This window comes from Hyposmocoma kahamanoa, unplaced genomic scaffold (genome assembly GCF_003589595.1).
Source record: "Hyposmocoma kahamanoa isolate Upper Pololo Valley unplaced genomic scaffold, ASM358959v1 182, whole genome shotgun sequence".
Classification (NCBI taxonomy): domain Eukaryota; kingdom Metazoa; phylum Arthropoda; class Insecta; order Lepidoptera; family Cosmopterigidae; genus Hyposmocoma; species Hyposmocoma kahamanoa.
Window position 1 is genome coordinate 1,695,637 of NW_020653713.1, and position 12,949 is coordinate 1,708,585.

Here is a 12,949-nt window from a genome sequence, read left to right on the forward strand (position 1 = left end):
TTACGTTTACCTAATCATATTTTAACGTAATAAAATAAAAAAATAATAATAATTTCGGAGTTACGTATTTATGACCGCCTTAGTATGGAGCGTGAATCACCGTGCAGTGGCAGTGTCCCTCAGATCGTTGCGATTTGAAGCTCTGCAAGCGTGTAGCTCAGACACATGACTTGTTCGTCCCGTCACTTGATATTATAAAAAAAAAGAAGCGGTTACAAAAACGTGGAACATCCTGAAGCGAGATGCGTACACCACGTCATAATTGTTGCAGATTGATATGAGCCTAGTACAAGATGGTCGATGATGCAAGTTACTGGGGAGTCTGATGATAATGAAAAGTAAACACAAGCTTTTTTATATAAAAAACAATAACTTGTTTATACCGATTTATTCACATATTTACAAACATTCAATACCAATCAAGGCATTTGCGTTTAGAAGTAACGAGCGTAAGGGTACGCGAAACGAGCGCCGGCGTAGGGGTAAGCTAATTTTCCATAATTGTAGGCGTAGGGGTTAGCGTAGGGTGCGGCGAAGGCGTAAGGAGCGGCGTACGCGGCAGGAGCGGCATATGCGGCGGGGGCGACGAAGGCAGCGGGGTCTTTGCGGACGACGGCGTTGAAGCCACCAGCGCCAGCGGCGTAATCAACGGTACGGCGGGTGCCGTCAGATTCCAGGAGGGAGTATTGTCCCGCTACATTATCACCGGCGCGGTTCTCAACCTGGCTCTTGAAGTCACCGGTGTAGGGATCAGCGACGCCGTAGGAGAAACTGGAGACATCGGAGGCGGCAGCCGCGGCCACAAGGGCGAGGACAACGAAAAACTACGACAAAATTAAAATATTGAGGTAAAATTACACAGAAAACTTTTGTGAAAATATATGCAAATTACCGGGAAGTTTTATTTTATAAAAATGCATTCTTAAAGAAACTTTTGAATTCTAATTAGATTCACTATACAATGCAAAAATATACATAGTAATCATTGGCCTACGTACATAATAATAATGACAACTTTTCAGGAGAGAATATTAAAGATTCTACGAACGAAATTGGTCGGTAACTTTTTTATGCTTAAGAATTGACACTACCCCAGCTTGAATTCAAATTTTTCCCGTCATTTTGCTTTTGTCGAGCGGTAGGGACACTGGCTTTGTTTTAGAATTTTACGAAGGAAATTAAAGCGATTTGAAAAATATATAGCTTATAGTTTAGTACGCGTTCTATTTAGCTCAGTTGATATAAAAAAGAAATATTGGTATGTCGTCGGAGATAATGCAAATCCGCGCATGTAATATTGGTAGAAGGCGCGTATCTGCACCAAATCAAATTCCACACGAAAGGGATTTAATTACTCTGTTGTTTAAATGGCTACGATTTTCATTATTGAACAGTAAGCATTAATTTGTGTTGACTGCGAACTGATAACAATAGTTCCCCGTAAACAATTTTGTCGCTTTTTTGGAAGCAACATTACATTATAGATCTTGTTCCAATCACTGTACTTTGGGATCACAATGTAATTGCTGATATATCCTTACCTTGGCAACCATTGTAGAGTAGATGTGACAACGTCGGCGAATCTTGTGATTCTGATGTCGTCCTAGACCTTCCATGGACTTATATACCATCAACAATGATCCTGTTCTCAAACGACATTCTTGTTGAAGAAAATCAGGAAGTCTATGAGGGCGGAGTTGTATTAAAATGTCAATTTGCAATATTAGTACTTGCTTTATTTGCATGCTATTAATTTGTGGCTTTTAATTAATGGTTCTAATGGTTAGCTCAATAAGCGCTTGTTAAAAAGGTCGCAGGTGCGATACCCAGTAGGACCAAATTGTGTAATATATTTTTTTTAATTGGTTTCCGTCTGGGTGTTTTGGGTAACATATCCGAAATTGGTTTCATTTACTCTAGCGCTCATACTCCTGGGTATTCACCGCAAGTTTGAGACCAGGTTTCAAAAAGGAGGAGGTTCTCAATTGGACTGTATTTTTTGTATGTATGTTAAGTACTCCGGCATTTATGAACCGATATTGATGATTCTTTTTCGTTGGAAAGGGGGCACCTTGGTATTGGTCACGTTTAAATTTGAAGAAAATATTCCACCTCTAAGGGTGACGAACTAGGGGATGAATCAGGGTTCGCGCACTTTCCGGTAACCGATTCCAGTAAAATTTGGCAAATAATATATGTACATAAATGTAATTTATAAAAAAGTGACAATTACCTATATAATACCAACTGACACAAGTGAAACAAGTCGTGAGACTGATATTTAATTATTATCAATCTGTTTGATTTTGGGTATTTAACTTAGATTATCATCTCTCCCATGGCTTTAAAGTTAAATATTTTTTTTGTAATAGCTGTAATAGCAGTGACACTGTCGGCTGGGATCAGGGATTCGGGTTCAAAAACAAATGGTACGTGTAACATAATATCATATTATCAAATTACAATCAGGTGATTTCGGTTTTATAGAGCGATGTCTATGTCAATCATACGCTTGTCGCTGATTTTAGAATTAATTTAAAACATTTATTGCAACCACGATACAAATATAGTTGTTACAAGTAAATAATGTATCACATAGACTATGGCAGGGTATAGCAAAGTGTACATAGATATAGTTTGTATTATAATAACTTGTAATATTAAGTCGTGATAGAAATGTATGTTTAAATCAGTAAATAGTAAATATAAATATACGTAAGCTTATACATCGTGGTTAATTTGTAAAAAAAAACAACTTATTCAGTATCCTACACTGATTTAAACACACATAAGGCCTTTGTAACTCATCCAAAGAACTATCGACAAAGTAAAGCCTTTTATTTACTAAAAGAATACTTTTTAGAAAACAGTGCTTAAAAACGAATTGCCGTATACATACAACATACGTGTATCAGGAATGAGGCCTGAATATAAAAGGAATGTACTAATATTTATTGTTGATATTGCCTAAAATCGTGTTTAGTTTTTTGTTATTATTCATTGCTAATTTTATTTAAATAATGTATAATAGGTTTTAGTAAAGTAAGGACATAGTGCCCTCAGAATGTTGCAGTGCCCACTGGGTATTATATGTCAAGTACCATTAGCATAAGCACACCTGTTTTATAACCATTTTACTTGCAAATAAAGAATATAAATAAATATGAATGTGAAACATCAAACTAAAGATAATTCTTGCAAAAAAAAAAAATTTTCTGTAAGCTTTTAAGCTATTACTCCGTCAGTTGTGAACCCATTTTGATGATTCTTTTCTTATCGGAAAGAGGTTACCTCAGTATTTAAATGAAATTTAAAGAATCTATTCCACTTCTAAGGATGCCAAACTAGGGGATGAATCCGATTTCACGCACCTTCCAGTACAATAAATCTTGACAAATTCCATGAACTTTCGAGGTCGGTATTTATTAATGAAAAAGTTATTATTCAGATTTTATGACAAATAATTTCACTACGGTATTCTGAATATGGAATCGAGAAGAATTTTGCATTTTTCTATATTGATGCACTCTGTTGTCAGATACAAAAGTCCACCTTATCTATATTCAAAATTACAGTGGTATACTTATTCATACAATTGCAGGATAAATAGTTTTTTATTGGTGACACCTTTTCATAAAACAAGAGCCTTTGAGGGTAGTTTCCTGCCTCAGGCATCTAAATGCTGGAACAATCTGCCTCCTCCACTCAGACAAAGGATCTCTAAATCAACATTTAAAAAACATATAAAAAAAGTGTTACTAGAAAACCAGCGTATGCTCTGATGCCGAACTTATTAATGATATTTACATATATTTATAACTTTTATTTAAATGTATACGTGTGTCGTAAATGTGTAGTGTGGCTTAAAAGGAAGGATATACATGTACCATTTCCTCGGGACTCAGTCGACGCCGATACAGGAACGACTGAAAATCAGCGTCTGTTTCGACCGAGATAGACATATTGCTGAGTCGTATCCTTTTCCTCGCTTGAGCCACTACGCACACTTACTAACTTAAATTAATAAGTCACTTGTTGTTTTCTTTTTAGTTGTAATTTTAGATATGAGTGTGTGTAGTGTTTCAATTCAGTGAATAAACTTCTTTCTTTCTTTCTTTCTTTCTTTCACTAGTTAAACTACACCACATAGAAAAAATATTTTCCCCGTTTGACTTGAACCCGCGACTATGCTGCACTGAAAGAAAGATATTATGATAAGATATATTGGAATCGTGATCTTGCGTTTGACAATTTGTGTACTCAAGAATTAATAATTAATGTTAGTGATGATTCCCGTTCAAATGGAGAAGAATCCGTCGATTCATTATAAGAACTATTATAACTATTTGTAATTTATTTATTTCATTATAATTTATTAGACAGGTACCAAAATTAAACAATTTGAATAATCTTCGTTACATAATCTGTTGGCTCGATAAATATCGAAAGTAAAGAGCACGTCGCTTCACTAAAATTAAAAAATAAAAGAGTCCAGGAAGTATTGCATTTTTTGTCTATGGTTGTATAGGTATTGTATGAAATAATTTGTCAATCGTTGCGAATTAACCCGAGGTTAGCCGAATACGACCGATAACATTTTTCTAAATATTTAATATTTACGGCCTGGTATTGCATCTTTTTCATACACAAATAGAATTTAGTCACTGTTAACACCAACGTAAAGGATATTTGTCTATTTTCTTTTTTATCTCTTTTGTCAGTATCCCTAAAAACACTTTTTTTTATTTCGTCACTTTGTTATAGAAGGTGTGAAAAATGACCATTGTTCTCTTTGCAAACTTATTAAAATTCATCACACCAATTCAGACCGCTGTGTACGTCACCAATATAGCACACATAAGTTCGTTTCCTACGTCTGTCCAAAATGTGTTCAAATTTCCTATTCTCCGCCATTTATCACTACAGATTAGTTGACATAAAAGGTATTAGCATAATATAATTTGGACAAAGAGTGTCCATACAAATGTAGCTTGTCGCGTATGGACATACACATTCTCGCAGTGCACTCACATTGCACACCGCGCGTCACACACGCCATTTATAATAAGGCGCCGCACAAACGTTTGTCTTGTATTGATTAAAGATGTGCAAAGCACATAGAAAAAATCGTAAGGTTGGCTCAGTTGGCAAAGCTGGCACGGTTTGCTAGAAGACGTTGGTTCGAATCCAGTCGGTTCGAAGGAAATTTTCTTAGTAGTCGTCCTTCGTATTAATAAGTATAACAAACTAGTGGAGTAATTTCACTAAAAAAATTTAAAATCATGGTGGTAAAACATTTAACTTAAACTCTAAAGTTGTTATAATTATTGTTACACCAGCGATATAGTTTAAAAACGTTTTGCTTAAAAATTGCCAGTAGTTACAGGTTTAATCTGAAATTTGTTGTTACAGAAATTGAATTGCTATTCACCGAGTGTTAGGCTGACTTTAAAAGCTCGAGTGAAATAATATACCACTTAGTATTCAAGGTCCATAATTTCGTTATGAAAAATGGGGACAGTGGTCTTTGGAGGAAAATAGGATTAGTAGGGGCAATATAGCAAACAGTGAGACGTTAGGAATAATGAATTAATGATGCATGGGACAGCCACACCTATTGCCAGGACTCAAACTAGGGAAATTCCCTGTGATATGAGTACCAGAGCAACGGAATTCACTCCAAAGCATTGTTCAGAACACTTAAACCAGAAATGATTTAGAAAAGTTCATTTCCAAATTGAAATCTACCGGGAATCAGCTTTCTCAACCACTGCCCAAAGTGCAAACCATTGGGTCACCAAGACCGTCTGTAAAAGGGGACTTTATGAAATATTAGGAACCAAATCAAACCGACAAATCTTTGCAGTTTTCTGATTACAGATTACCAATGCTCAGTCTTGCTATCTACCATTTTTCCACATTCAGGTCAATTTTTTTCGCCGCCTACTCGCTAGCAACAGTTTAAGCGTCTTTGGCCCACTGTATCGAGAAAGAAACTAAACATTGTTCTCTTCGCATCGGAACTTATCCTTTTGAAATAGCTGATCAGAAAAAGTTTCAAGCAACGAACCGGCAACTACCGGAATTCATCGTTAGGGTTTACATAGTAGGATAGTCTTACTAACGCACGGTATTATAAAACAAGACGGACTATACTAAAAACCTTAGGTAACTAACTAAATGTAAACAAACCGTAATGAAGTACCTTATGAGGCATTGCCTGGTTACATATTGTAAAATAAAAATGAACTTTTAAAAAATTGGTTTTAAATCATTGACTTACAATTATATGGACGTCGCGTCCGCGCTAAAAAGTGTCCGAACTTATAGGGCGTTAAAAACGTATACAGAGCGTCATTCACGTTTCAGTCTTCGTTTGTTCGACTGACAGCGAAGCAAGCAAAATTAGATAGTACTGCGATGACAGTACAATTTAAATTCAACGTTTTAGCTTTTTCATATTCCTTTACATGTCACTACGTTTGAATAGGTTGACTTGGGACACTTTTTCCGCGGTTTTTGTATGAGACCCGTCGTCCCTTTATTTGTAAGTCAATGCTTGTATCACAACTTTCCTACGACAAACAACCTAAAATCCAGCTTTAAAAAGATGACAGATAATAACATACCACCAGATTAAAGAGTACAGCAATACTACGACGTATGAGACTCACTACTAATCATTGTATAAGACCGGTTAACCAAGTGACATCTAAACTATATTGAACCTATCTGGGTAAGATGCGGTATCCATTCAAAACAGGCTTCACTATCGTATCATTCGTATCCGCTCACGCGATACATGCAGCCGTAGACGCCTACCACACCTAGAGGTGCCGGTGACGATTTTATACCGATTTATCGGATATTGAAGTTATAACAGGTAAAAAAACTAATACTAATTGCTATTTCGGTAACTACTCTAGCAAACCATAAAGTTTTTAAAGCCTGGGTCTGTCATTTAAAAAAAATAAACATCTTCAAAAATACGTCACGACAATCGTGTGTGTTATTGTTTGGGCTGGTGATTTCGGTGTTTATTTATTGAAAACATACCGTAAGTAGCATTTTTTAAGTTTACCCTGAATATAAATGTTTATAAACTATACTTTAAGTAGTAATTTCATGGTAAACATTAGAACCACTCAAACGGAATATTATCATATTTACCCAAGTACACCAAAAATTTCATTAGTGCTTTTTAAGTGCAGGACTTGCGGTGTATTACCGCATGATATTTGAGATGTTTTTGTTGGTAGTACGGAGGGTATTTATTTAGCAATGCAGAATAATAATTTTTATTTTTAAAAACTTGTATTTAAACTGAATCCTTTTCTAATTTGCGAAACCAAATAGCCGCCATTTTGCGGTAGGATGAGCGCATCGCGTGAGCGGGTATTTATACGTCCCACTACTCTGCATGGGTCTCCTCTAAGAATTTGTAGCAGTAGAAAAGTGAAAGTGTCTCAGTCTCCTTGTGAAAGTGCTCGTCCTTGCCTATTTCTGTCGCCCAAAGGTGATGTGAACGTCGCTGCGTTCCAGTTTTGAAGGGTTTTAAGGGTAGGGTAGGGTAGGGTAGGGTGCTGGTGAAATTACAGACACATGAGACTTACCGACTTGTATCTCAGGGTGAAGGGCGCAGTGTCCCTAAGACCTTTACGGTTCAAAGCTCTGAGTGGCACTGCACCTGTTATGCATGAATAGACGTGTCGCTTGCTAGCTCTTGCATTTGGTACCTGTAATGAAAAAAAAGACGAGGGATTAGGTGATAGTCGTGTAGGTTTCGATTGAAATTATAACGGTGGTGATAGAGCTGGTAGTGAGGTATAAATATGACCAATTGTACTGTGCGAACTCATTCTTCAACCGACCATTACATAAAATCAACACCCCCTGAAGATGCCATGTAGAGAAGAGAAACACGTGCCGGGTTTATTTTCGGTAGTGGGGTATGGGATTGTGGATGCGCTTGTGTTATTCGTTTTATTATTGTACGCGCAGGGAGGGTAGTGAAATTGACTGTATGAAAAAAATATTCAACACAAACGTTATATGAGTCATAGACCTTTTTGCCACACTTTTTGTTGTAATTTTTAAATTTATTAAATGTCACAATGTTTAACGACCATGATTGTGAAATTACTCCACTAGTTAACCGACTTTAAAAAAGGAGAAGGTACTCAATTCGACAGTCTTTTTTTCGCATGTATGTTTGTAAACCGATTTTGATGATCCTATTTTGATGGAAAGAGGGTACCTCAGTATTGGTCCCATTTAAATTTGAAGAAAATATGGCACCTCTAAGGGAGTCTAGAGGATCAACCCGGCTTCGCGCACTTTCCGATAACCGATTTCAATAAACCTTGGCAAATATCTATTTGCAATCCCACGAACGTTTGAGATCGCCTTTTTTTCATAAAAGTGTTATTTGTCTTTATTATTATTATATAATAATTAATAATGCTTTTTGTTGCCTATCTGTTTAACTATATACATATATTATTGTTTATTTGTTTATTTATCTAAACACTTTATTGTAACACAAAGTAAATTACAAATTTTTAGAAACAATTTAAAATATTAGCGTACAAAGACGAGATTATCCCATAAAGGGATTGCTTCCAACTAACATTTGGAAAACTGAAAGGAAAGTTGGTTTTTGGGTTGGCAATAAAAATAAATAAATAAATAAATTGAATGCTACTATACTCAATAAATACACAGATAAATTTATTATATCAAATACGAATACATATATATTAAGTGATAAATAATAATTATTATAATAATAACAATAATAACGCACACACTCAACATAGCCCCGCACTAGGGAAACCCTGTATCGCGGGTGCCGTGGATACACACATAGACAACCACAAATTACACCCAAACTCACGAGAGAAATAAATGTAGGCCATACAAATATTTCTCCCTGCCCGGCAATCAAACCTGGGACTTCTGAGTGCCAGTCCGGCATGGTAACCGTTCGGCCACAGAGGCAGTTAATAATACACTAATACATATAAAATCTATAGTAAAATAAATGCACAAAATAAAACTATAGATAAATATAGGAAATGAGACTATTTTTCCGGATTTAAATCGCGTATATTTGTTTTTTCAAACAAACCGACGTTTTGGGCCCTTTATAAGTCCCATGGTCACGGTTGACTGAATTTTTATTAACTGGTGGTTTGTTTGAAAAAACAAATATACGCGATTTAAATCCGGAAAAATAGTTTCATTTCCTATGCGTAACAATCGCAAAAACCTAAGAACTCGATATATATATAAATATATATTTATGAAGTAATATAGTTTATGAAGGGAGGCCTATGTTCAGCAGTGGACCTCTTCCGGCTGATATGATGACGATAGTTTATGAAGGATTTATTTAGTTCTCCTTAATTTTATTGCTCCAATAGCTTTTTGCACTATTTAACCTTCACTGGGTTCGTGGAGCAGCAGCTGCAGCAGAATCAATTTACTTCTATTTCTATCATGCCGATTCCATCATAATGTCTTGCAAGAATTTATACTACAAAATACTAAAGAATGCCGTAGTTAACGAATGAAAAGCCTTGTTAGCCTTATGGTTTGACCTACTGCCTCTCAAACATAAATCGTGGGTTTAAGATCCTGACATGAACCTGACTCGCACCTTTGAGGGTTTTGGAATTTATGTGCGACATTCAATTTAAAATTTACCATGAGCTCAACGAACACGATGAAAAAGGTTCACAATACACGCGTGTAAAGACTCCAACCCGCATTGAGCCAGAGTGGAGGATTAGGTATAGTTTAAACCCTTACCTGAGAAGAAACCCGCAGTGGAAATTAATGGGGTTGATGTTGATTGAGTGACTAACGCATGCACGTAATTTAGTTAAAGTGGTAGGCAATTGCGAAGTAATAGTGTTCCAACTGGGTTACCGCTCTTCGTGTGAAGAAAGCTATAACTCAAAGGGATTTTTTTACACCAACAATTTTTATTTTCATAATGCAGTAACTAAAAGTTTAATTACAAGCCACTGTTAGAGAATCGTGACATTAACTTATTTTGTTTTGTACTTTGTTGCATTAAGGATTGTTTTACCGAAATAAGAAATTTTAAAAAATGTTGTTGAACGGGCGGTCGGCCGCCATTACAAAAAGCATCTATGACTAGGCGTGGTTGTAAAATAAGAGACGTGGTTTTGTTGTGAAAAGATCTTACAATGATATAATTTATAACAGTCACTGGAGTCCCATTTCTATATCTACTATGTAAACCTCACACCACAGGGCTATCACCGTTCTTGGATCAAAAATTAAATGAAGTTAAACAAATTATTTATGCAGTGCAATTGCCAACTAACACACAATTACTATCCTTTCAAATATCTGCTACATTTGCAAAGACAAAGTCACTGCACGCTGTGTATGGACTCCGGAAACAGTTTGTATCACGCTGTATACCCAACTGACATGGTCATGGCAAAATACACAAGATGCGATATCGTGCGGCTTTGCTCTTTAAACAAGGAATGATATTGGATGCACAGTCATTTACGTTGTAAGTTTACCGCGTGCGCTCCGTACAATGATGTTTGGTCTTATTTCAAATATTTTATGGATACATCTTAGATAATAATAATGTACACACTCATAGCCCCGCACTAGGGAAATCCAGTATCGCGGGTGCCATGTACTCGTACACACACATATACACCACACATTACACCCAAACTCACGAGAGAAATAAAATGTAGGCCCTACAAATATTTCTCCCGGTCTGGGAATCGCACCCGGGACCTCTACGTAGCAGACCAGGTGACGGAGCAGTTTAATTAAAGATCATAAGTTTTGGAGACTTACGAGCTAACTTTAAAAATGAAATTAAAAAATATTTTATTTAAAATTCGAACTGATCTGCCACTTTAAACCAAATAATTTGTTTTTTCCATTGACTTACAAATAAATGGACGACGGGTCTAATACAAAAACCACGAAAAAAATGTCCCAAGTCAACCTATTTAAATGTAGTGACATGTAAAGGAATATGAAAAAGCTAAAACGTTGAATTTAAATTGTAACGTCATCGCATTACTGTCTAATTTTGCTTGCTTCGCTGTCAATCGAACAAACGAAGACTAAAGCGTGAATGACGCTCTGTATACGCTCTTTAACGCCCTATAAGTTTGGACACTTTTTAGCACGGACCCGACGTCCATATAATTGCAAGTCAATGGTTTTTTCAATCTTATTTTAACGTAGGGATTATTTTATTTTAACATTTTTTTGTTTTTTTAGGGTAACAAGTGACACGCCTGTCCTCAGTTGCAGTGCCATTGAGAGTTTTAAATCACAAATACCTGAGGGACACTGCCACTGCGCCCGTCACCCTGAGACATAAGATGACAAGTCCCATGTGCCTGTAAATTCACGTAACATAGTAATGCTCAAATTCCTGCTTGGCGGCAGAAATATGTAAGATGGCAGCACTTCTCCGGACGAACTCTTTCACTTGGATCACTAATGCCACTAAACTGTTAATTCAACCTGCTGATTGCACAAATTCCCTCATTTACAGAATCTGTCATTCACTGAAATAGAAATAAAAAGCATCTTTTTAAAAAACACACACTTGACGACAATCTCACTCGATGTTAAGCGACGATTTGATCTAGAATGAAAACAGGTTCTAGAAAAACGTATTCACTCAAGCCTTGAATATACCCGTATTGTACTTTTCAAATAACACAGATGCCAACCCTTATCCCACATAGCAAGAGAAAATGATAAAGAAATATTTCAAATAAAACCAAACCGTGTTTCGATGTTCAAAGTGCGTGAAACCAACAAGATTATACTGCATATGAATGACTGATCTTGATTTCATATTCATATTTTTTTTTAGTTGGATGTAGAATATGGATGCAAAAGTTTTATGCCAAATGGGATGCCAAAAGTTGGTACGCTTTCAGATTATACGTGATGTAACAAAAAGGTCCAAACTTATTTCAGCTTGTGACCGTACCTCCTACAACAATCACAAGCTTAACAAAATTTGAAATTCCACCTTTGAGTAAATAAAAGGTAGAAACCTTGGCTTCGCTTTTTTCACCATTTCTTATTCCTATGTTTAATGCCACGTGGATATACGTACTATAATTTTTGTTAACCTATGTAGTAAAGGCCACACTACTTTAGCAATATCCTTAACTAAAAAAACTCATAACATCGTCGGTCTCATTATCACTTAGCATTAGATTTACGGCCTTGTACCTATTTTACGTTAGAAGCAATAAGTACCACAAAAATCAGACATATTAATTACACTAACCACAGAACATTATATACGGTGGAAGTGCTTAGTTTGCATGGCACATGTGCCAACAGCTCGCGGAGTTCCGCAAACTTGAGCTGAGTCCGCCATTTTCACTTTGTACGTTATAGTCGTGTCAATTATCTCGCGTAAAACCTCGAAAATCGTAGATAAACTATTTTGGTGTACAAAAATGGTAGTCGCACTTGTAATATTATTTATGGTGGTGTTTTGTATTGTCATTAAGTTTTTAACTGTGTTTAGTAAATTGTTTGATTTTCTGTTTATCATATTTTTTGTTATAAGTAACAAAATTAAACCTTATAACGCTGCAATATGGCCGCTTCTTTTTTGGAGAACTATGTAAATATCTCGAATTCGTCGGCGTACAGCTATCAACCACTAGATGACTTTGATTATAATTTTGTAAAAACAAAACGTCAAAACAAAAAAACAAAAATTGGAAGGTACCAATCATCGGTATTCAACTTTCAACGATACGCCAAAAGAGTACACATTTAACAGTCCAGAATTAGATATTTCTTTTTAAATTTGAAACTACGACCAATCATTATCAAGATTTCATAGTGTTTCAAATGATAAATGTGTGAATTTTGGTGACAGCAGTTCTGATAAGAAAGG

At 35.9% G+C, this 12,949-nt stretch overlaps 1 protein-coding gene across 1 annotated transcript; it reads right to left on the reverse strand.

Moving 5' to 3' along the window:
* Positions 1-371: 371 nt before the first annotated feature.
* Positions 372-1,638, reverse strand: LOC113226182 (larval/pupal rigid cuticle protein 66-like). Its single transcript, XM_026458716.1, has 2 exons — positions 1,542-1,638; positions 372-824 (listed from the first exon to the last, which is right to left on the reverse strand). The coding sequence occupies exons 1-2, from the start codon at positions 1,629-1,631 to the stop codon at positions 435-437; spliced, it is 480 nt and encodes a 159-aa protein (XP_026314501.1). The 5' UTR covers positions 1,632-1,638; the 3' UTR covers positions 372-434.
* Between the last annotated feature and the right edge of the window lie 11,311 nt (positions 1,639-12,949).

Excerpts from the sequence above, each read along its gene's own strand:
- LOC113226182 (XM_026458716.1), bottom strand. The coding sequence starts at position 1,631 with ATGGTATATAAGTCCATGGAAGGTCTAGGACGACATCAGAATCACAAG. Across the intron at positions 825-1,541 it reads ACTCTACAATGGTTGCCAAG|TTTTTCGTTGTCCTCGCCCT; the intron begins GTAAGGATATAT and ends ATTTTGTCGTAG.